Source organism: Antechinus flavipes, chromosome 6 (assembly GCF_016432865.1).
Source record: "Antechinus flavipes isolate AdamAnt ecotype Samford, QLD, Australia chromosome 6, AdamAnt_v2, whole genome shotgun sequence".
Taxonomy (NCBI): Eukaryota; Metazoa; Chordata; class Mammalia; order Dasyuromorphia; family Dasyuridae; genus Antechinus; species Antechinus flavipes.
The window spans coordinates 254,783,836-254,805,460 of record NC_067403.1 but is presented as its reverse complement, the minus strand read 5'-3'; the positions used below and the strand labels follow the sequence as shown (position 1 = coordinate 254,805,460).

Below are 21,625 nucleotides of genomic sequence, written 5' to 3'. Positions count from 1 at the left end.
CAGCCCAGTGGCTGCTGGGAGAGGGAATTTGCTCTTCCTTGTTCCCTTCTGCAGTCTTGTGCTTTTACAACAGCTTCCAGCGTCTAGCATCTCTCCTCCATCCCGCCACCCTGCACGATGTCCGTACCTTTGTTTTGATCTCACTATGTTTACCTTCTTTCCATCTCCAGCCCATTTTATGTTTTCTTACCCTTAAAAGTAAAATAAAATCTGGGATGAGGGAAGAGGACCGTGTCCCTTGTCCCTTTTGTCTCCCGCTCCCTCTCCAGGCCGGCCGATTGTCTTAGCGGTTTTGGTCTCGTGGATCCCATTGGCAGGCTGGCTGGTGAAACTTAGATACCTTCTCAGAGGAAGGTTTTTAAATATTTGAAGGAAACACTAAATTTCAGTTGCAGGTTATTGGAAAAAAAAAGGGTATAATTTATGTTCCATCCAAGTTTCCACAGTTGGGGGTTCTCGGATCTCAGGTTGAGAACCCCTGAAGTAGAGGCCCGGATCCATGGCCGGCGTTGCTGGGAGGACTAAGGGTCTGTGTGGCTGGGGGGAGCCCTGCAGCCCCCCCAAACCGCCTCTCATTCTCCTGAGGCCTGAGCCTCCCAGCCCTCTGAGAAGAGATGAGCAGCAGAAAGTGGAGGGAATGGCGCAGCCCGGGCCCGACCCTCCGGGATCCCGCTGGTCTGGGCGTCCAATCCCAGCCCCATCCCCCTCCTGTTCTGACATGGAGCCTGGCAGGCCTCAAAGAGCCAATTTAGATTAGAAGATGGAGGCGGCCGCCTGTGGAAGGGGAGAGGGGGGAAAAGGGAAGAAAAGAGGCTTTTGATGCACATCATGTCTGCAGAATGGAGTATGACTAATTAATAGATTTTATTCTTAGTAATCTCTTAAGCATTCCATACGTCGGCCCCCTCTCTCGAGCTCTGGCTCACAAGAGCCCTCATTCGCCCGATGCAAATGAGCAGCTTCTGGGGCCTCCTTTCTCTGCTTCCTTGGGATGGGGTTTTTTTTCCTAGAGAAAATTTAAAGGAAAATTGCAATGTAATAGAAAGGAGATTGTAATCACTGCATCTAATTACTATCAAGGCTAAGCCACTTAACCAGGAAAAAAATCTGGCTTTTTTTTTTGGGGGGGGTTGTTTTTTAAAAAGCCCAAATCTAAAATGGAGGAGAAGCTGCATTAACTCAGAGGCCACCTCATCCAGGCAAGGGCCCCGGAGACCAGCGGCGTTGCCGCGTAGAGGGCCGGCGTGGCGAGGGCTGCATTTCTGGCGCGTCTCTGCCTCGGCCACCGCTGGGGCCTAGCAAAGTCTGATTTGCTTTTGTCTGTCTCTAGTACCTAGCACAGTATCTGGCACTTAGTAGGTGTTTAATACATGCTTGTTGATTGATCTGTAAAATGAGGAGGTTGGACTAGGAGTCTAAGTTTCCTCCGAGCTCCTAGTTCATCGCCTGCCTGGTATACACTATGTATTTAATAAATGCTTATTTGTTGATCTGTAAAATGAGGAGAATAGACTAGGCCCCCAAGTTTCCTCCAGGCTCTGTGTACCTGCCTGGTACACAGTATGTATCTAATAAATGCTTATTTGTTGATCTGTAAAATGAAAAGATTAGATGAGAGATCTCCAAGTTTCCTCCAGGCTCTTAGCTCATTGCCTGCCCGGCACATAGTAAGTGTTTAATAAATGCTTATTTGTTGATTGATCTGTAAAAGGAAGAGACTGGACTAGACATCTTTAAGTTTCTTCCAAGCTCTTAGTTCATTGCCTGCCTGGCACACAGTGAGTACTTAATAAATGCTTATTTGTTGCTCTATAAATTGAGGAGATTGGACTAGAGATCTCTTAAGTTTTCTCCAAGCTCCTAGCTCATTGCTGGCTTGGTACGCCATACGTGTTTAATAAGTGTTTATTTGTCGATTGATCTTTACAGTTCTCTAAGTTTCCTGTAGGTCCTTGCACAGTGACTGCCTGGTACACAGGAGGTATTTAATAGATGCTTATTTGTTGATTGTTCTGGAAAATGAGGAAGTTGGGACTAGAGAGCTTTGCATTTCCTCCAAGTTCTAAATCTTCGGCACTTAGAGCAATGCCAGGTACTCAGCAGGCATTTAATCAATGCTTGTTAGTTGGTTGGTTGATTTGTACAATGAGAAGGCCGGAGCGGAGGATTCCAAGGTTGCCCCAAGCTCCGGTTCCCGGTGGCCAGCAGAGTGCCCAGTAGCCGGCAGGCGGGCTCCCGGCCGGGGGTCTCAGATGGGGCAGGAGCTTCTGGGCAGTTAGTTGGCGCTGCAACGGGCCTGGAGTTAGAAGGGCCCGAGCTCAGGGGCGACCTCAGACCCACAGCCTCTAGTTGTGGAGATAATGGAAGCGGAGGCCCAATGGTGTCCACTCGTAGTGAGAGGCTCCCCCGGCTGTCCGAGGGAAGTCCTGGTGGTGGGCCTGTCTGTGTGACTGGGCTGAGTCCCTTAAGGTGTAAACTCAGTTTCCTCATCTGTAAAATGGGTGTTGTGGAAGTACTGACTTGACCAAGTGTTTGGAGGACCAGATGACATCATGTCATAGAGATACCATCCCAGCTTTTTTTTCATCCCGTAGAATTTCCGGGGTGTAAATAGCCTCCCCCGCACTGGACCAGAATTCCTTCTCCAGCACATTTGGCCATATCACCTTTGCTTGAATACTTGCAGTGATGGGCTGCTCGGTACCTCCCCGAGGTGGCTCGTTCCACCTCTGGACCGGTCCAAGTTTTCTCTGGGGGAGCGGCCTGCTGACCTCCGGGCGGTGACCCTCCAGCTATGGAGTCACGGATCAGAGACTGGCCTGACCCCCGCTTCTCACAGATGAAGGCACTGAGGTCCAGAGTGATCGGGACGTGCCCGGAGTCGCCCCCTCGGATCCCGGGTCCCTCTGAATGTCTCCCGCGCCCAGGGATCGGGTCGTCAGACCGGCAGCTCCTCGGGGCAGCCTCGGCACAGGCGGGGGCCTCACTCACTGCTTGTTGACTGACTGTTGGATGGATGGACTCCTTCTCAGCCGCGGACCGGCTGCTGGCAGCCTCTGTCGTTGGATGCCGGCCTCCCGCCGAGGGGGTTACCTGCCTCCTGGGGCCTGTCTGGTCTTAGGGTGGGAGAAGAACAGAAAACGTCCTCGATTCAGTCACTGCTGAGCCCAGACGGTTTGAGGAGGGCTTGGGGGCCCTTGGGATCTTTATCCCGATGGGAGGAGGAAGGGGCCGCCCCGGCCTGGGAGGTGCTTCTGACTCGGCTTCTGCCGGAGCTGGTAAAGGGACTGTCCCCTTGGGGAGCACAGGGTCGGGGGGCACTGTGGGTAAAATGGGTGCCAGCTTCTTTGCCCCCCAACCTTCACAGGCGGACCAGGCAGGACGGTGCCCCCGAGTCCCGGCATCCCAGTGACTGAGGGACTTCTGCAGTTTTAGGACCCCCCCAATAGGAGCGTGGAATCACTGACAGAGACAGACACAGAGAAGCAGACTCAGAGATGGGCAGAGTCGGGAGAGATAGAGACAGAGACACAGAGAGACACAGAAACACAGAGAGAGACAGAGAAATAGACTGAGAAATGGACAGAGACACAGAGAGAGGCAGGGAGAGAGACAGTCGGAGAGATAGAGACAGAGACAGACACACACACAGAGGGAGACAGAAACGGAGAGAGACAAGGACAGACAGAGAGCGCGTGCGGGAGGGGGATGGAGTCTGGCCAGTGTGCTGTGGGGAAGTTAAGGCTTTGCTGTTTCTCTCACGGCCTCCTTTCCCATTTAATGGGCAGGGGCGGCGGTGGGGACAGTCGGGAAGGAGATGTGGCTTTGTTCGGGGAGAGGGCTGGCGTTCGTGCGGGGGGGGGAGGGGCTCCCTCAGCTTGCCTCCCTGTCCCCTCTCCTGAGGCTCCCGGCCTGCTTCTCTCTCGCAGGAGGTGGTGGGTTTTGCGCCTCAGAGAAGCGCCTTCCCGGGGAGCCTGGGCCTTTTCATTCTCTTGTGCTAAGATGGCATTTTCTGGAAGCTTCTCTGTGGCGGGGAAGGGGGCCCTCGTCTCATGGGCTGGAGCGGGCACCAGGGCAGCCGTGAGGCCGCAAGCTCGGAGCCCCCCCTGTAGTTGCTCGCGCCGTGGGCTGGTCGCTGGGGATGGCACTGACGGCAGGGCCAGGAGCAGGGCTAGTGCCCCCAAAGTTGGGAGCCCAGGCTGGCAGGAGGCTGGGGTTTTTATCTCAGATGGGGAGCAGACAGCCCTCCGCGGGACCCAGAGGGCGGGCGAGCTCCTGCCTCCGTCGGGTGGTTCTCAGCCAGGGTTTTCCTGAGAAATTGATCTCTCTCTCAGCTGCCTCTTCGAACCCATGTCCTGCTGATTCTTCTTTTTGAAACCTGAGCAGCTCTCTGCCCTATAGCTGTGGGTAAAGATGCTCCCCGATGGCCCCGGAGGGGACCCTGTCAGTCCCGGAAGCGATCCTTGCCACCGGCGTGGAGAATGTGACACCACGCCGGTGACAGAACCCGAGACGCGATAGAAGCCCCTGAGTGGCCCCTTCCCCTTCCCTCCCTGAAGCCCCACCTCCCATTTCCCATCCCCCCTTAGACTGTGAGTGCTCTTCCTCCCCACTCCCACCCCTCCCACACTTTGTTCCCTGGAGGCAGGAGCCTCTCTTGGGGGAAGGGTGCATCATGCGAAAGGCGGCCGGCTCGCACCGGCCCAGACCAAGACCTACGACCACCATCCCTGTTGCTCTCTCTACCTGTTGTCGGTCTGCAGGGGCGCACAGGGAGGCACACGAGCGGACCCGGGAAGCTAGTTCTGCCATTTACCAAAGATCGGGCATGGACCAGATCGGGGTTCGCGATAGCAAAAAGTCTTTCTTTAATCGGCTACAAATTGTTCGGCTAATGAGGGGAAGCCGGGCCATCTTTCTGCGGACCCATCAAGGAAGTGGTCAGGGTCAAAAACTGGGAGGGAGATTGGGGGGGAGAAGTGTATCTTCCCCCCTCCCTCGCCATCCCCCCTTTTTTCCCTCTGAAGAAAGCTTGAAAAATCTCCCGAGCGCCAACAGTTAGCAGCCTGAGAAGAGAAGGCCGAGCCTTTGGGTTTTGTTTTCTTCCGTTTTTAAAGGCTGTTTGCTTTTCATTTGACAGTTCTTTTATATTTCTAGCCCCAAAGCAAACAGGATTGACGCGGATGGTGGTACAGGTAGTAGCTTTCCAGTTCCCCCAAAGAACATTTTTTTCTCCTTATTTCTAGGTCTTTCCCGGACTCCCTCCCCGTGGCCCCCGCTCCCCCCCAATCTGGCATTTTTGTGTATATAAATTATGGTATCCGACCTCAATTTCCCGTCCTTGCCTATGATTTTCTGTAAAAAACCAAACAAACCATTTGTTTCCATTGTCGTTTTTATAAAATATTTACCCCTCCCTTTGTTTCTGGCTTGAAGACCGTCCTCCGGGGGGCCGCGGGGGTCCCTCTCTTCGCCCGTAGCCAGCGGGTGCGGGGAGCCACGTTTCCAGGCGAGGCGGAGGTGACGAGAAGCGGCGGGCGCAGAGCCGGGGGCAGGAGGGGGCGAGGCCGGGGGCTCCGGGGCGGGCGGACGGGGCGCCATCATGTGTAGGAGTAATCTATGTCTGGGATGCCAGCGTCTCTGTAGCCGCGGGTGGTGCCGTAGCCGATGGTGTGCGTGCTCTTGTAGAGGCTGGTGCCGTTGGAGGGGAAGATGGTGTGGATCACGTACTCCTCCTTGGCCCGGTGCGGGTTGATGGGCAGCATCTGGAGCCCGGGCCCCCGGATCTCCAGGATCGAGTTGTCCTTCTTCGTGCCCGACTCCACGTAGTCGTCCTTCTTGCGGCTGCCGCGGTTGTAGGCCCTCTCTCGGCTCAGCAGCTCCCCCGCCCGGTGCACGTGCCAGCAGACGGCCCCCAGGACCAGGAAGAGGAAGACGAGGGCGACGGCGCCCCCGATGATGCCGGCCAGGGGCAGGCCGGCCATGGAGTCCGCGTTCTGCTCCCGGTTGAGGGCGGTGGTGGGCCCGTAGCCGTCGGCCGTCTCCGCCTTGGCGCACACCGGCGTCTCGTCCGCCACGTACGTGTTGCCGGTCTCCATGGTGACCATGCAGATGATGTAGGTGGACTTGGGCTCCAGGGCCGTCAGGAGGTATTCCGTCTTGTCCCCCTGCACCAGGGTCTCCGTGATGGAGCCCACCGCGGGGCTGTGGCCCAGGCGCAGCCAGCTGAGGCGGAAGGACGTGGCCGGCAGCGTGGCCTTCCAGGTGATCCGGATGCTGTCTGCGGTCAGCGGCTTCACGTGGATCACCAGGGCCTTCGTGCCGTCGCCCGTGGCCATGGGGTAGTCGATGTTGGAGTCCGGGAGCCGGATCCCCGGCCTCTTGGATCTGAGGGTAAAGAGGGAGCCCTGGGGGGTCGTGGAGGCGGCCTGGTTGCTGGCCGTGGTCTTGGCGGCGGCGTTGGCGTTGGCGTTGCCCTGAGAGCCCGTCTCGAAGCACTCGTCCATCTCGCTGGTGATGTCCTTGATGGCCATCCCGCGGACCTTCTCGGGGCCCTGGCACATGAGCCCGCGCACGTTGACCACGGAGGCCCGGGCCTTCACCCAGTCCCTGAGCCACATGAGGCCGCAGCCGCAGAACCAAGGGTTGTTCCGGAGCAGGAGCTGGCTCAGGTTGTCCAGGTCGTCGAAGAGGCCGCGCGGCAGGGAGGTCAGGTTGTTGTTGGAGAGGTCCAGCCGCTCGAGCTCGCGCATCTTGGCCAGCGTGTTGTAGGGGATGTGGCTGATGGCGTTGTCCTGCAGGTAGAGCTTCTGCAGGTGGGCGCTGGGCAGGTTGAGGGGCGGCGCGGCCAGCGAGTTGCGCACCAGGGACAGCTCCGTGAGGTTCTGCAGCCGGCTGAAGGTGTCGTCGGCGATCCGCTGGTTGGCCAGCAGGTTGCCGTCCAGCACCAGGCGCCGCAGGCTGCTGAGGCCCTTGAAGGCGTGCAGCGGGATGGTGGAGATGCGGTTGTCGTCCAGGCGCAGCTCCTCCAGCGTCCGGGGCAGGCCCGACGGGATGCTGCTCAGGTGGTTGCGCGACAGGAAGAGCAGCTTCAGCTGCTTGCTGTCGGCGAAGGCGTCGTCCTCGATGCTGACCGTGGACACGGAGTTGTCGTCCAGGTGCAGCTTCTCCAGCAGGGGGATGCGGGCCAGCGAGTCCCTGGCGATGGCGCGCACGTTGTTGTCCTGCAGGTGCAGCTCGCGCAGGGAGTGCGGCAGGTTCACGGGGAACTCGTCCAGGTCGTTCTCGTACAGGTAGATCACCTGCACGTTGACCTTGCTCTTCAGGTCCTGGGGGATGCCGGCGTTGTTGATCTGATTGTTCTGCAGGTAGAGGGTGGTGGCGTCGTCCGGGATGTCGGCCGGGATCGACGTCAGCCCCCGGTCATTGCAGTAGATGAAGCCGTTGTCGCAGCGGCAGACCGAGGGGCAGGTGGTGCTGTCGATGACCTCCGTCAGGAAGGCGATCAGCCCGTAGCAGAGGAACAGCCAGTCCCGCAGGTCCACGGTGGCCGTGGTCATGACCACCGTGGTGGTGACGGTGGCCGTGGCGGTCGTGGCGGCCGTGGCGCCGGAGTGGGCCGTCACCATGGCTCGCGGGCGGGGGGGGAGCGGGGCGCCACCCAGCTCACGGCCTCGACACCTGCAAGGGGCACACAGGGAGTGCGGGGAGTTAGGTGGAAACTCAGCCTCGAGTGTATCGCTTCCTCCCTCCCTCCTTCCCTTCTTTCCTTCCTTCCTCCCTCCCTTCCTGATATTGTTCTGCTGCACCTTCCCCTTCCCCTTTCTTCTTCTGTCTCTCCCGCCACCCCTTCCTCTCCCATCCCTAAAACTTGGATTTGGCTCCTGACTTGCCATCTGACTCCAGAAACATCTCTTCCCATCTCTAGTCCTCAGTTTCCCATCTCTAAAAGGAGAAAGTCAGACTTAAGCACTTAGTAAGCACCTACTATGTGCCAGCACTGGGATCCATGCTAGGGATACAAAGAAATGCAAAAACATGGTCCCTGCCCTCGAAGGGCTGCCAGTCTAACGGGGAAGACAATGTGCTCAAGGATCCGTCCGGCTGATCCTCTGTCCGGGCCCTCTCCTGTTCTTGAGCCATTTGGTGCCTCAACTTGCAGAGACCAGTGCATAAGGATGCACTGAGGAGGAGGCCCCTCCAGCCTGGATGGTCGGGCCAGTCCTTCCCCTATCCCACTGCAGTCCTGCCACCCGTGCCTTGTTTCCCTATGCATCCCACTTGTGACTCTCCACTCCTCTAATATCTCCCATGGCTCCCTATTGCCTCTTGATTAAATCTCACAGTCCTTTTCCTGGCCTTAATCAACTAACTGGGCTATTTTGGAAGAGACAATAACAGACTGTACTTCAATCCGTGGCTGCATTTGGGGTGATTATTGATCTGAACTGAAACTAAGGCTGCCTCCAGAAGCCCCCCGAGAAACCTGCTTCCGGAGAGAACCATTATATTTTAGAAAAGAAGAGAACACTACAATGACCCCCCACAAACTCTGGGTTCCAGCCACATTGGGCTCCTCCTTGTTCTTCAGATATGCTGTGGCTGCTCTTGGATTGTACTCCTCGAATCAAATGCTCCCCTCCCTCTCCCCCCTCCCCCGCCAATCACACTTCCTTGGTCTCCACTAGAAACCATCCCGGCCTCAGACAAGGGGAAGCATTTTGCTTCTAGCTCTTTCAGGCGCTTCCCATGCACCACTGGGCAGGAGACATTTCGCGTTTCCATCTTCCGCCTCCTGCCAGACAGTGAGCCCTGGGAGGGGAGGGTGAGCGGATCTCTAACCTTCCTCAGGCACCCACGTATGCAGTAAGCGCCCAGGTGTGTGTGGGGGGAACAGGCAGCGTTTGTGCCGAAGAATAAAGTACGACGAGAGCCCAGGAGAGATCTGCGGCGACTTTTGGTGGGACGTTGTCTTCTAATTGTTTTAGCCGCCGCGGCGCCGTGGACGGGGGAAGGACCTGACGCCGTCACCGCAAAGGCGGACTGTGATGATGGTCGGTCAGGAGTGGGAGCGTTCTGGCTGATGTTCGTGTCACTTGACCAATGTTAACGTCACCTGGCCAATGTTAGTATCACTCAGACAATGTTAATATCACCCAGACGATGTTAATATCACCCAGACGATGTTAATATCACCCAGACAATGTTAATATCACCCAGACGATGTTAATATCACCCAGATAATGTTAATATCATCTTAACTAATAGTAATATCACCTGACCAACGTTAGTATCAACCAGCCAATGTTAATACTACCTGGCTGATGGCAATATTCCCACCTCATGTTAATATCACCTGGTTAATATTACCTAGCTAATGTTACTATCGTCTGGTTGTTAATATCACCAGCCGATGTTAATATCACCCGGCTGATGCTGACTGTGTGGCATTTGCTCTTAATCTCGGGCATGTTCCTACCTGCTTCATAATTGGGTCCAGAGCCCTGGAGCTGGCTGGGTGCAGATGATCACCGGGTCACACGGGGCGGACCCGGCACGTGAACGGTAGAGGTTACATCAGAGAGCGTGATGCAACCGCACACCTGGGAAGATGGGAGGCGGCCCCTGGTGTAAACACCGCCACTGTGGAGCATTGCCCAGGAGAGTCGGGGGGGGGCTTTCAAAGGTTCTGCTAAACGAATGCCCCGGGCGTCCCTTGGGTATCAGGTGTGGAAGGAGAGCGGGCGAGAGCAGCCTTTCTCCCCTTCTGCGCCATGAGCTGTCTCAGAAAAGGCGCTTCCGTGACCCGGTTGTGCTTTATCGGGCGCGTCCCTAAGGGAAGTCCCAGCGGAGGGAAGGGGCCCGCGGACAGCGCGATGTCTGTAGCAGCGCATTTTGTAGGAGCAACGACGTGAAAGCCCAGTGGGGTCTATGTTTGGCAATGACCTAGGAGACGCAAAGAAAGACTCATCTCCCTTCTCCGGCTTGGTGACTTTCCTTCCCAGGTCACCACTGCCCCGTCGGTCACTTAACTTGTGAGACTAAGCTCCTTGGGGGCAGGAAGGCTTTTCTCCTTGTGTTCCCCTGGCACAGAGTAAACTCCTCCCTCTTCTCCCCTTCTTTCCCCCATCTCTCTCCCTTCATTCTCCCCTCCCTCCCCAGCTCCTTCTCCCCCTCCTCCCTCTCTTCCTCCTTCCCTCCCTTTTCCCTCCCTCCCTTCCTGCTTCTCTTGTTATCAGATACACTCAGTATTTAGTTTTTCTCTTCTCTGTGACAAGGGGGGATGCATTGTGGGAGAATAACAAGAAATGAACGGTCTTTTAAAAAACATCAATACAACTTTTTTCCCCCCTAAAAGATGAAATCTATCGCGGGCTCGGGAGCCTCCGGCGCCCCCGCTCTGGGTTATGTGGAGAAATCGCTCCAGGGTGATTTTGAAAATCATGAAATATTTAACCGTTTTCGAGAAAAACTGGCCGGCTTTTCTCCTTTTTCTAAAAAAATAAGACGTAATAAATGGAGTCGTCCCCGGCCCGAGCGAGCGCCTGGGAGATGTCATTTCAATTTTTGCAAATGAAAGAATGGGAAAATGGATTTTTCTCTCACATTTCCTCATCTTTTTTCACAATGACGAGAGGTAAAAATCAATTAAGGAAAAATTATCTCCCACCTCAGTGGGAAGGCACCATTTCTCTCTGTGCTTAGAGCTGATGAAGTCGCGCTCCCTCCCAACTCAAAGCTCGGGCTTGGCGAGGGGCTCCTTCTGTCCGTCTGCCCCTGATGCTCGGGCTGGGTGTCCATCCCACTGATACCCAGGCCAGATGCCCATCCTGCTGATACCCAGGTCGGGTGCCCATCCCACTGATACCCAGGCCGGATGCCCATCCCACTAATACCCAGGCCGGATGCCCATCCTGCTGATATCCAGGCCGGGTACCCATCCTGCTGATACCCAGGCCGGGTGCCCATCCCACTAATTCCCAGGCTGGATGCCCATCCTGCTGATATCCAGGCTGGGTACCCATCCTGCCGATACCCAGGCCGGGTGCCCATCCCACTGATACCAGGCCAGATGCCCATCCTGCTGATATCCAGGCTGGGTACCCATCCTGCTGATGCCCAGGCCAGATGCCCATCCCACTGATACCCAGTTCAGGTACCCATCCTGCTGATACCCAGGCCAGATGCCCATCCTGCCGATACCCAGGCCAGGTGCCCATCCCACTGATACCAGGCCAGATGCCCATCCTGCTGATATCCAGGCTGGGTACCCATCCTGCTGATGCCCAGGCCAGATGCCTATCCCACTGATACCCAGTTCAGGTACCCATCCTGCTGATACCCAGGCCAGATGCCCATCCTGCTGATACCCAGGTCGGGATGACCATCTCGCTGATATCCAGGCCAGGTACCCATCCCATTGATGCCCAGGCCATGGTGCCTGTCCCGCTTGGTCCTGCCCTGGGCAGGCAGCTTGGGGGAAGCCTAGTACTTGTAAGACCCTCTCAGTGCTGTGATGATCCCTGAGTTGTGGGGCCCGCGGACCCCCTGCTGGGACCTCACCCTGCTCCAGCTGCCAGCCGGATTTCAAGGCTCTGAATGCTGGGCTGGTCAAGAGGGCCCGGGCTCAGACCCTCCCTAGACGCCACCGACCTCTCTGAAACTCAGTTTCTTTGTCTGCAAAGTGGGTAAAACAATACAATACCTCCCCAGGTTGTTGTGGGCCTCAAGTGAGGTAACGGGTGAAAAACCTTCAAAAAGCTCTGTCTGAGCCAGACATCATTGCCTCGGGGCCCGGGACAGAGCAACCTCGTGCCCGGGACAGAGCAACCTCGTGCCCGGGACAGAGCAACCTCGTGCCCGGGACAGAGCAGCCTCGGTGCCCGCCTGCTCCTTTGAAGGGCAGGGGTGTGGACAGTTTCCCAGGCTGCGTGCCATCCCACCCTCCTCATGGCACACATATGGGAGGTGAAGACAGACAGAGAAAAATAAGACAGACAGATGGGTGGGGAGAGGTAGATAAGTGTCTCCTGGCCAGGGTGGTGGAAAGTGGCCCAGCTCCGGTGGTAGTGGCCTGAGACCCCTGACTGGCATCCCTCATTGCCCGGCTGCCTTGCCTTCTGGGGTACGGGCCGGCAGGGCCCGGGGCCCGCAGAGTGGAGAAGCTCTAGCCTCCAGTGACTGGCCAGAGCCATGTCAGGAGCTTGGGCTTTCCTCGTGGCAGCCTGGCGCTTTTGGGAACTGTTGCCCTCGTTTTCCGAATGAGGAGGTGGAGGCAGCCGCTCAGTGGTTTTGAACCCAGATCTTCCCGACTCTCTTTGCTCTGAATTCTGATCCTCCCGCCTTTCCCCCAGCGCTGCGGGAGGGAGTTCTGGCTCAGGGTCCGGCCCCGGCATCTGGCTTTTCTGGCCTCCATCTCCATTAGACTGGAAGCTCCCTGAGGGCAGGGCCCATTTTTGCCTCCCTTCGGGGCTCGCTCTTGCCCAGTGGGAGCTTCCACAGGGCTGTTGCTGGCTCACCCGAGGGTTCCGCCCAGGACCCCGGGCTCCCCCCGCCCGTCTCCGAGGGGCTTGGCCGAGCGGCTCAGACACCGGGCGTGGGCCGGGAAGATCCCAGTGCAGGCATGGCCCCAGATGCTTATGTGGGACCCGGGGTGATGTGGAATGTTTCTCAGCCTTGGTTTTCTCATCTGCAAAATGGGGCTCAATAATGTCTCCTCGCTGAGGCCTCTGGAACCTCTCAGAAACCCTGGTGAGGGAGCGGCGTGGGCCACCATGAAGCTGGTTTCCAGTCCTAGAGGGGAGACTCCCAGGGTTCTTTTCACCTCATTGGGAGGTCGAGGATCAGGGTTGGGCTGTAGGCTTGGTGAAGGCCCATCCTCAGAGCCAGAGTCCTGGCAGAGCCAGAGCTGCCCATACTCCTGCCCCCATCTCTGCGGGGTGACTTGTTTGGAGGCTTTGTGCCCCTGTGCTCGCTTTTCCTGCTCCCCTCTTCCCTCGGCCTTTCCCCTTCTGATCAGCCTCTTCTCGCGGCCCCCTTTGTGCTGAGTCTGTGGCTGCCCCAGCCCCCCGAGGGTGGCCTTTGGGAGACCGGCTCTCAGCCTAGCCCGCTGATCCACGTCACCCAGACTAGTGTGTCCGTCAGGGTCCGGGCTCCTTGAGCCCCCCGACGAGGCCGGGCTTCGTCCCTTGAAGTTTCTGTGTAGCTGACTGACCCTCTTATAGCCTCGGAGGGCTTCAGCATGGGGTCTAAATGCTCCTTTCGGGGCCCCTCCATGGATGAGCGAGAGACGGAGAAGGAGGCCGGAGTGGGAGGCCCGGCCGTGGCCTCGACCTCATTCGCCACTTGCCCAGCCCCCGGTGTCCAGAGCCACCGGCCCAGAAGCCTCCCTGGCCGATGCTCCTGAGCCATGGCTACCTTGAGAGCTCAGCCTGAAGCGGGGGGGGGGGGGGGACGGTCTCCGAGTCGGGGCGGGGGAAGGGAAGAGTGATGATGATAATAATAATAAAACACCTCTTGTTGGTTTAAGTGTTTAATTGGCCCATCCGTTTGCCAGGAGCCCTTTTCCTCCCTTGTTGTGGTGTTAGGCCTTTATGTGGTCCATCAAATTAGACCTCCGAAATCGCTTTTCTTTATGGGATCATTTCAGTCTCTGATCCTGCCGGCTTTAGCGCGAGTGAGTTATGTCCTGCCAGGGAGAGATGACAGGCAGCGGGAGCCCCGCGGCCTCCTCTCCCGTGCCCCCTCCCCTCCCGCCTCCACGTACCCCACGTGGGCCCGCAGGGGGCGGGGGCCGGCGCGGGGCCTCTGCCCTTTAGGGCGCCCTCTCTGCGGGGCCCGGCGGTCCTCCTGAGGACCGGCCCTGCGCCCCCGCCCCCTCCCCTTCCACGCCTGTCGCACATCATTAATTGGACTTAAAAGGCATCACCACACACTTGGAGTCTAATAATAGCTGGTCGTGAGCCAGACTTCTCTGGCAAATGTCAGAGTTATCTGGCTAATAGCATTAGAGACAGGCTCCCTGAAGTGGGGCGGGCTTCCTGCGGAGTCTCGTCAGGAAGGCCTGGGTGAGGATCCCCTCCAGGATGGGCTCTGTGGCTCGGGGCAAATCGCTTGCCCCCTCTGGGCCTCTCCTTTCTGATCTCTGCAGTGGGGAAATGCCGAGGGGAAGGGTCGCTCTCGCTGTTACCAGCCGTGGATGCTGCACTTGGGAAGGGGCGGCCTCCGCGTTTACGGGTCAGCAGCCACAGCCCGAGCGTGCCTTCCTAATTACGAGGGTCATGGGGCCAGAGCAAGGGCCGAGCCAGTCGGCGAGCAGGTGAGCCGCGCCTCCCGTGTGCCCGGCGCTGGGCGGGATAATGACGCTTGCCCAAGGTCAAGCAAGCACTGGGGCAAACTCCTCCGACCTCCGATCCGGTGCCCCCTGCCCTGTGACCTCTCCGAGGGTGGGGCCGGTCTCCACAGAATGGGCCGGGCAGCCAAAGGCCAGCCGGGGACGCATCTCGCTTCCTTCCGGGCTCCCTGAGCCGGTTCGGTTCGTGGCTCCCGGCTGCGGTCACCTCCTCTCATAGCCAGAAGTCTTGGAGATACTTTTTTCCTGTTCCCCTGCCACTTCCTGCTGTGAATGGGACTTCTCTAGGGGGACCTTGGACCCTTCGAGTCCCTGGTCCCTTCTCCCCTCAGTGAGTGGGCCGGATGCTCTCGACTCCTCCGCCCACGGTCACCCACAGGAGCCTGGGCGGGAGGGCCGCTCCAAGGGCTGGGCGTCCGGCAGAGGTGGCCGGACGAAGAGAAGGGACAGGGCGGGAAAAGAGCACGGCGTCCTCCCTGATTTCCAGCCCCCGATGGGGGCTTTTTTGCTGGCCTTGAAGCCTGGCTCGTTGTTAGTTGGCCTCCCTGCCCCGAGCTCTCCTCCTCTTCATTTACCTCCCTTCTCTTCCCTCGCTGGTGGCTGTTGGGCCACCAGGCTGAGCCCCGGGGGGGGCCTTCAGGCCTTTTCCTACCTGTTGCTCCCTGGCCCACGCAGGCTTTGAGGAGTCCTGGGTCCTTGCGAGGGGGCCTTCCTCGGGCCCGAGAACGCCTTCCTTTCCCCGTGTGCCTCTCCTCCCCCATCCAGAGGGGGGGCCCTTTAAATGCTGCCTTTGCCTCACCCCCAAGGCGGCCAGCCATGAGCTGCCACCTCTCTGGGCCAGGATTTATGTCCCCCATCTTCCCCGTTCGGCTCCCGGCCCGCCGGGACCGTCTCCGCTCTGTGGGGGGCACGGGATGGCAGGTGGTTCTTCGCTTGTCCCTTTTTGATGAGTTTGGGGGCAAAAACCTTTATCTCCGCGGCGACGTCACGATTTCTCCCAGGCTCCCTAGGAAGCTGCCGCTGCTGTCTCCCTCCCCCCTCAGATTCAGACAGAGGCGGACACCCCTCCCCCCTTGTTGGCGGAAATTGAGTTTCAGGAGACACGCGTCTCTTCGGAGATAAAGGGCCTTGTTTAAGCGCTAAGCGTTGTTATTAATTATTGCTGTTTGGCCCTGGATGGGCTGGGCGGGCTGCTGGGTAGTGAGCGGGAGAGGCGCGGCCCGACTACCTTGGGAATGAGAGCAGGGGAACAGACCAGATATTTGAGGCGCCCCCTCGTGGGGGCGCAGACTGAGAGCGGGAAGGTCTCCAAGGCCTGAATCCCGGGGAAATGGGCCCTCTCTGGAGGTGCATTCTGGGGCCACAGATGCGTAGTGGGGCTGGGGCTCGGGATGGGAGAAAAGGAGCTGAGATTCCCTTAACATTGAGTCCTGATCTCGGGGAGCTCATTCCCTGGTGAGAGCATCAGGTCTGGAGTCAGGAAGCCTGGATTCGAATCCTGCCTCAGATACTTTCTAGCTGGGTGACCCTGGCAAGTCCCTTCACCCCGTCTGCCTCAGTTTCCCCATCTATAAAATGATCTGGAGAAGGAAATGGCAGCCACTCCAGCCTCCCTGCCGGGAAAACCCCAAAGGGCTCATGGAGAGTCAGACAGGACCGACTGTGCGTTTTGGTGCTTGCTTCGCTGCCGTCCTTCCTGCTCTTCTGTATCTCTGAGGAGGACGTGGGCTCTCGCAGGGGCAGACACTGTTTCCTGTTGGCCTCGAGGCTGCTCAGCTGAGGGTGGCCCTGGACGGGCGGTCACTTCCAGGACCCCGCCCTGCCCCCCTTAGCGGCCCTTGCCCTAGATGGACCGGGCTGGTTCTCTCTGTAGGTGAGGGTACTTGCCAAGGTCTCTCCGCTCTGGTGCCAGCCTCGGGGTGCCGTGTCCCTGAGCCGCAGCTGGCGGGGAGGCCCCCTGCCTGGTCCTCACACTGTATGCGCAGGAGGGGGCGGTTTTTCTGGAACCTCAGAGTTAATCCCTTCCCTGCTCTCGTGCGGGCATTATGCCCTTATTGGAGGCAGATCTGCTAATTGGGAGTGGCGGGACCAGCTGCCAACTGCTGCCCGCCCAGGCTGCTGAGCGGTGCCGGCCCGAGACCCTGACTTGGGAGGGCTTCCAGCGCCAGCCTCGAGAGGGGGCTTCTCGGGGCCAGGGATAAAAGGACGCAAGGTCCTGCCGCTTCCTGTGCTGACTTAAGAACGGACCTGTCTGCCTGAGCCCGTGTCCATCATAGGCTGGCGGGGTGCTCGGGAGGCCGGGAGGCTGGGAGAGGTCAGAGTCACAGGCCCTGAAGCCGGGAGAGGAGAAGGGGCTTGCCCGGGGGTGTCCGAGCCGCATAGGCCAGGTTCAGACTTGGGGCTATGGGCATTGCTGCTCAGCGGAAGTGGCTTCTGGGTGGCCTCCTTGCCTCGTGTTTCCTAGCTCCTGGCTCTCCTCCTCCTCCTCCTCTTCCTCCTTCTCTTCCTCTTCTTCCTCCTCCTCTTCCTCATCCCCAGAGCCACAAGGCTGCTGGAGGGAAGAGAAGCGGCTCGCTTTCCCAGGAAGCCTCTGTACCTCTAATGCTTATTGGGCAAAAGTCAGAGACTGGATTTCTGCCCAGACTTGAGGCTGGGGGTGGGGCTCACCCAGCGTGACTGAAGCTGCCCAGATGTGCCCCCTGCCTCTGGAGAGAGGGGGCTGTGAACCCCCACAGTTGCACCAGCCCCTTCTCCTGGAAGCCCTGGCTGGGAGCCGAGGGATTCGGGCCTACCTCACCCCCCGCCCTCAGTACCTCAAGTTTCCCACTGGGCCATGTTTCAGGCAAGGTACAGAAACAGAGTTCCAATTGCTTCATTTTACAGGAGGGGAAACTGAGGCTACAGTAACAATGACTTGTGCCATATCACGATCCTGGCAAATAATTCTGGAGACAGAAGGATCCTAGAGGTCATTAGTCCACCTCTCTCTTTTTATAAGTAGGGAAACTGAGACCATAGAATCCTGGCCTTAAGACGCCAGAGGACATTTCATTCAATCCTTTCATTTTACAGATAGGGAAACCGAGGCCCAGAAAGGCAATGGGATTTGCTAAGACACTGTATAGGTAGGAAGTAACGAGGCAGAATTTGAACTCGGATCTTGCCACCATCTTGCCAACTTGCCAAGTGACTCTTTGACTCCCCCTGTGCCAGTTGGACCAGAGGGTCCTTCACTACCACGAACGTGTTATAGGATGGTGGATGGAGGACTTAAATTCTCCATACCCCAGGGAGCCAGAGGTTTCTTTTTGGTCCCCCCGGGGTATCACTAGAGGGGATTTTCTCCAGCTGGGAAACTCCTTATGGCGTGGAGATCCCGGCTCCAGGTTCCCCAGAAGGCAAAATGCCTTGTGACATCCAGAAGGAATCAAGGTGGACTTCCCGGAAGGGGCGGCGGTTAAACTTTACGGGCCGAGGAAGCATTACTGGGGGAAGAGGGTGTCCTACACGGCACATAAGTGCAGCTTCTGGATCCCCCTTCCTGACTCTCCTCCCCTACTTAAGCCGCGGTCCTACCGAAGGGAAAGAGGAATGAAACGAAGAGTGGAGATAACAAAAGAGGGCGCTCTGCCAGGGGACTTTGCGGACTAAAATTGTAAGCAGGAGGAGGGAGCCAAGGAACCTTGAAGGGCGAGAGCAGCCCCTGGAGCAGCGGTTCTCCCAGGCCAAGGAGAGAGAGCCATAAAGGCTGCTGATTTTCCTCCGCAGTCTCAGCCCCGCCAGGCGGGATTTGCCTTCCTGATAAATAACAGGCGGTAGCTGGTCCGCGGGGCATCCTCCCCGCCGGTGCCTAATAACACGGCTATTAATGCCCTGGCAGATGGAGGCGCGCGGGTGGCCTGACGGATGGGCCGGGCCGGGTGCACTCATAAATCAGACCTCCGGGCCCGCGCTCGGGGGAGACAAAGTGAGGCACTTTGCACGTGTTTGATCGATCGGGGGTTTCCTGCCCTGCCGGGACCTGTGGGGAGGCTCCTCGGGGTCGGCAGCTGAGAGGGAAGGCCCCTTCATCACGGGGAGGGGCAGCAGCCCGACCCGGGGGAAGCGCCCAGACGCTCTGAGAGGCCGCTGCCGGGACCGTCCTGGAGGCAGTGTGCCCTGCCCTCGCCCGCATCTCCCCGTGGCCTACCTTGGGACAGAGAGCATTGGCTTTGGACTCAGGAGGGCCTGGGCTCGAATTCTGCTGCCGCCATTCTAGGCAAGCCTTTCAGCTTCTCTGGGAGCCTCGGTTTCCTGTTCTGTTCAATGGGATAGCATCCGAAATTTCCATGATCCGGAGAGCACTTTGTGAAGCTCGAGCTGCCCCAGAGACGTCGGCTGCTCTCCCAGCCGTCATTTCTTATTCTCCTCCGTATTTGCTGCCCCCACGGCCCATCTTGGCCACAGGCTCTGGAGGGAGGGAGGGCATTTCTGTCTGATTTCCTCCCCGGACACGGTGGCGGACCAGGAAGCCAGATGGTCAGAGCCGGGTCTACTCCCCCTTCCACTCACCGCGTTTTTCCTTCTCTGAGGCCGCGGTGTCGGGGACTCTTGGCTTCTCATTGGCGCAGAGAGCAGCCTCCTTCCTGACTGGGCGGGGGGCACTCAGGCCCCTCTGTACGCAGTGGGGTGCAGCGTGCCTTGGTTACCCCACATCCTTAGAGCCGGGGACCTGGGGAGTCTCCTCGTCAAACCGAGCAAAAAGTGGAAGTGACCTGTGTGAGACTACTGCGCCTCCAAGGGGCAGAGCCGAGATTTGAATCCAGGACTCTTCCTGTGGCATCATGGCCCTCCAGCCTGAGCAGAGAGGCAGAGGAGGCTGGAGGCCGGCCGGGGTGGGAGCCCCTGGGGAGCAGAGCGGGCTCTGCTCCTCTGCCCCGGCTGGAGCGGGGGCGCTGTAACTGCTCTCTGCATTTAGGTGGGGCTTGTCGACCCATGCAAAGACCCCCTTGTGGTCCCCTCCTCCCCCCCCGAGGAGCCCTGCCGGGCCGGCTCAGTTCTGCAAGGCTGCCCCCGCCGTGGCTGGCTGAGCAGAGAGCAGGGGAGGGGGATGGGCTGCGTCTGTGGGTGGCCCGGGAACCTCTGTGAGTCTGAGAGCCGGCCCGGGGCGTCCTCCACGGCGGGGGCCTGGCGGGCTCTGCGCTTCCGGCTGGAAAGGCCCCCACGGGGGTCAGCCCTGACGGAAGAACGGCCCCTGTGTGCGCAGCGGTGGCGTCCGGCCCACCCAGGCAGCGGCCTCGGTCACGGGCCCGGAGCCGCCCGTCCGGCCTGTGCCAGTGGAGAAGCCGGGCCCAGGTGAGCGGGCTGTGGCGCGCCTGCCTGCCCTGGGCCGCCTCCGGGGCCCAGGAAAACCTCCTCTGGGGGGCGGCTGCCTCCTGAGCCAGCGGGGACCAGCCCGGAGGCGCGCACACGGGCAGACAAATAGGCAGCTTGTGCGCAGGTGCACGTGGAACCCGGCTCAAACAGCCGCGGACCCACACGCATGTACTTACGCCCCCGTGCGCCTGCACGCACGTGTGCACCACTTGTAGTATGTTCGCACGGACGCACGTGTGTATGTTACTTATGTATAGGGAGGTTTTTGGGGTTTTTTGCTGAGGCATTTGGGGCGGAGTGACTCGCCCAGGGTCACACAGCCAGGAAGTGCTACGTGTCTGAGGCCGGATTTGAACTCGGGCCCTCCAGCCTTCCCACTGCGCCCCCAGCGGCCCCAGCCTGGATGTTTTAAAGAGCAGAACAGAACTTGAGAAGGACCAAAGGAACCCAGGGAGTGAGTGGCCAAGTAGGGATTCGAACCCGGATCCTTAAGAGTCCTCCGGCTCTGGGCAGGGTTTGCATGTGCTAGGACCAGCGCCCTCTCTGACCTCACTACCCCGTGGCGCCCGCCTGCCTCAGTTTCCTTAGCTGTAAGATTTGGCGGCGCTCCCCCTCCCCCGCCCGTGCCCCAGCCTTACCTTCTCTCTGGGGGAGCTCGGTGGGAGGGTCCGGGCTCAGGCCCCTGGAGGCTCACGGTTGCTCCGGGCGTTTGCACGTGTGGCTTCCCACAGGCTGGCTGGGGTCTCCGGGGACACAGGTGGGTGGGGGGCTCAGAGCCCCCGCTCACTGAGGCCCTGGCAGCTTCTCCCGGTCCCGGGCCGCCCTAGGGCAGCATGGTGGGGGCCTCGCGGGGGTGCTTCCTCTCTGCCCCTCCCCCTCACGCCCTAGGGGCTGGCCCCCATGCCCGCGGCAGAGGCCCCTCTGGGGGGGGGGGCTCCCGCTCCTCGCGGCGCTTTCCTCGGGCCTCAGAGCCCCCGGGCGGGAGGGGGGCAGCGCGCTCGCATGGCCGGGAGGGCTCAGCCGGCGCCGGGCCGGCGCATCTGCTCGGAGGCTCGGGAGGCGGCTCCCGGAGGAGGCCGGCTCACAGCTGGAGGCTCCGCCGACCTCCCTCCCTCTGATCCGCTTGACGCTGACGCCGAGCTGTCAGAGCGGAGCCGGGCCGCTCGCTGCCCCCGCTGGGGGGGGGGGGCACTCGGCTGCCAGAGACGCCCCGCAGGACGCGGCTTCCTCCACGCTCTCCTGCTTCCTCGCCTGCCAAAAGAAAGAGACCAAGTCAGCCCGGAGCGAGGAGACCCGGCGGCGCAAGACGGGGTCAGGGGTCGGAGGATGCTGCGCGGCCCCTCCCCCCAGACTCCCGCCCCCTCCCCCTGTTTGTACAACTCGCTCGTGGACAGCGGCTCCCGGAGCCCTCCCCCACGCGGCCCCCTCTTCCTCGGCAAAGAAGCGAAGGGGGGAGGCTCCGTCCGGGATGGGGGGGAGGCTCTGTCCCGGAGGGGGGGGGCTCCGTCTGGGGGGGGAGGCTCCGTCCGGGAGGAGAGGGGGGAGGCTGGGGGGGGAGGGGGGAGGCTCTGTCCCGGAGGGGGCGGGTTCCGTCCGGGAGGAGGAATAGCCCTTCGCGGCTGGGCCGGTGCCTGCGCAGGGGCCCACGGGAGCGAGGGAAGGGGCAGAGGGGCCGGCCGCAGGGTCTGGAGGGAGCGCCCCACGGCTTGTACACCCCGAGAATCCCCCGAGGCCTCCCCACACCAGGGCCGGCCTGGGAGATGCGGAGCCCGTTGACTGAGACCCCCACTTTGTGGAGAAGCCGCGGGGCTCGGAGACCCGGCTCCCACCCCAAGGAGGGGAGTCCGGGCACCCCTCCCGCCCTCTTTGGACTTAGGGGAGCTTCTCCCCCTCCTTGTGCCCCCCAGGCCCTGACACACC

General features: G+C 59.7%; 2 protein-coding genes across 3 annotated transcripts in view; one reads left to right on the top strand and one right to left on the bottom strand.

Annotated features, from left to right (window-relative positions):
* MACROD1 (mono-ADP ribosylhydrolase 1) overlaps window positions 1–21,625 on the top strand; it is a 142,681-nt gene that overhangs the window by 33,100 nt on the left and 87,956 nt on the right. The gene's annotated exons all lie outside the window — the stretch shown is intronic.
* On the bottom strand, window positions 5,514–20,876 carry FLRT1 (fibronectin leucine rich transmembrane protein 1). The gene is made up of 2 exons (XM_051967362.1): window positions 20,344–20,876; window positions 5,514–7,680 (listed from the first exon to the last, which is right to left on the bottom strand). The coding sequence occupies exon 2, from the start codon at window positions 7,626–7,628 to the stop codon at window positions 5,601–5,603; it is 2,028 nt and encodes a 675-aa protein (XP_051823322.1). The 5' UTR covers window positions 7,629–7,680; window positions 20,344–20,876; the 3' UTR covers window positions 5,514–5,600.

Coding starts and splice junctions, on each gene's coding strand:
- FLRT1 (XM_051967362.1), bottom strand. CDS start 7,628: ATGGTGACGGCCCACTCCGGCGCCACGGCCGCCACGACCGCCACGGCC.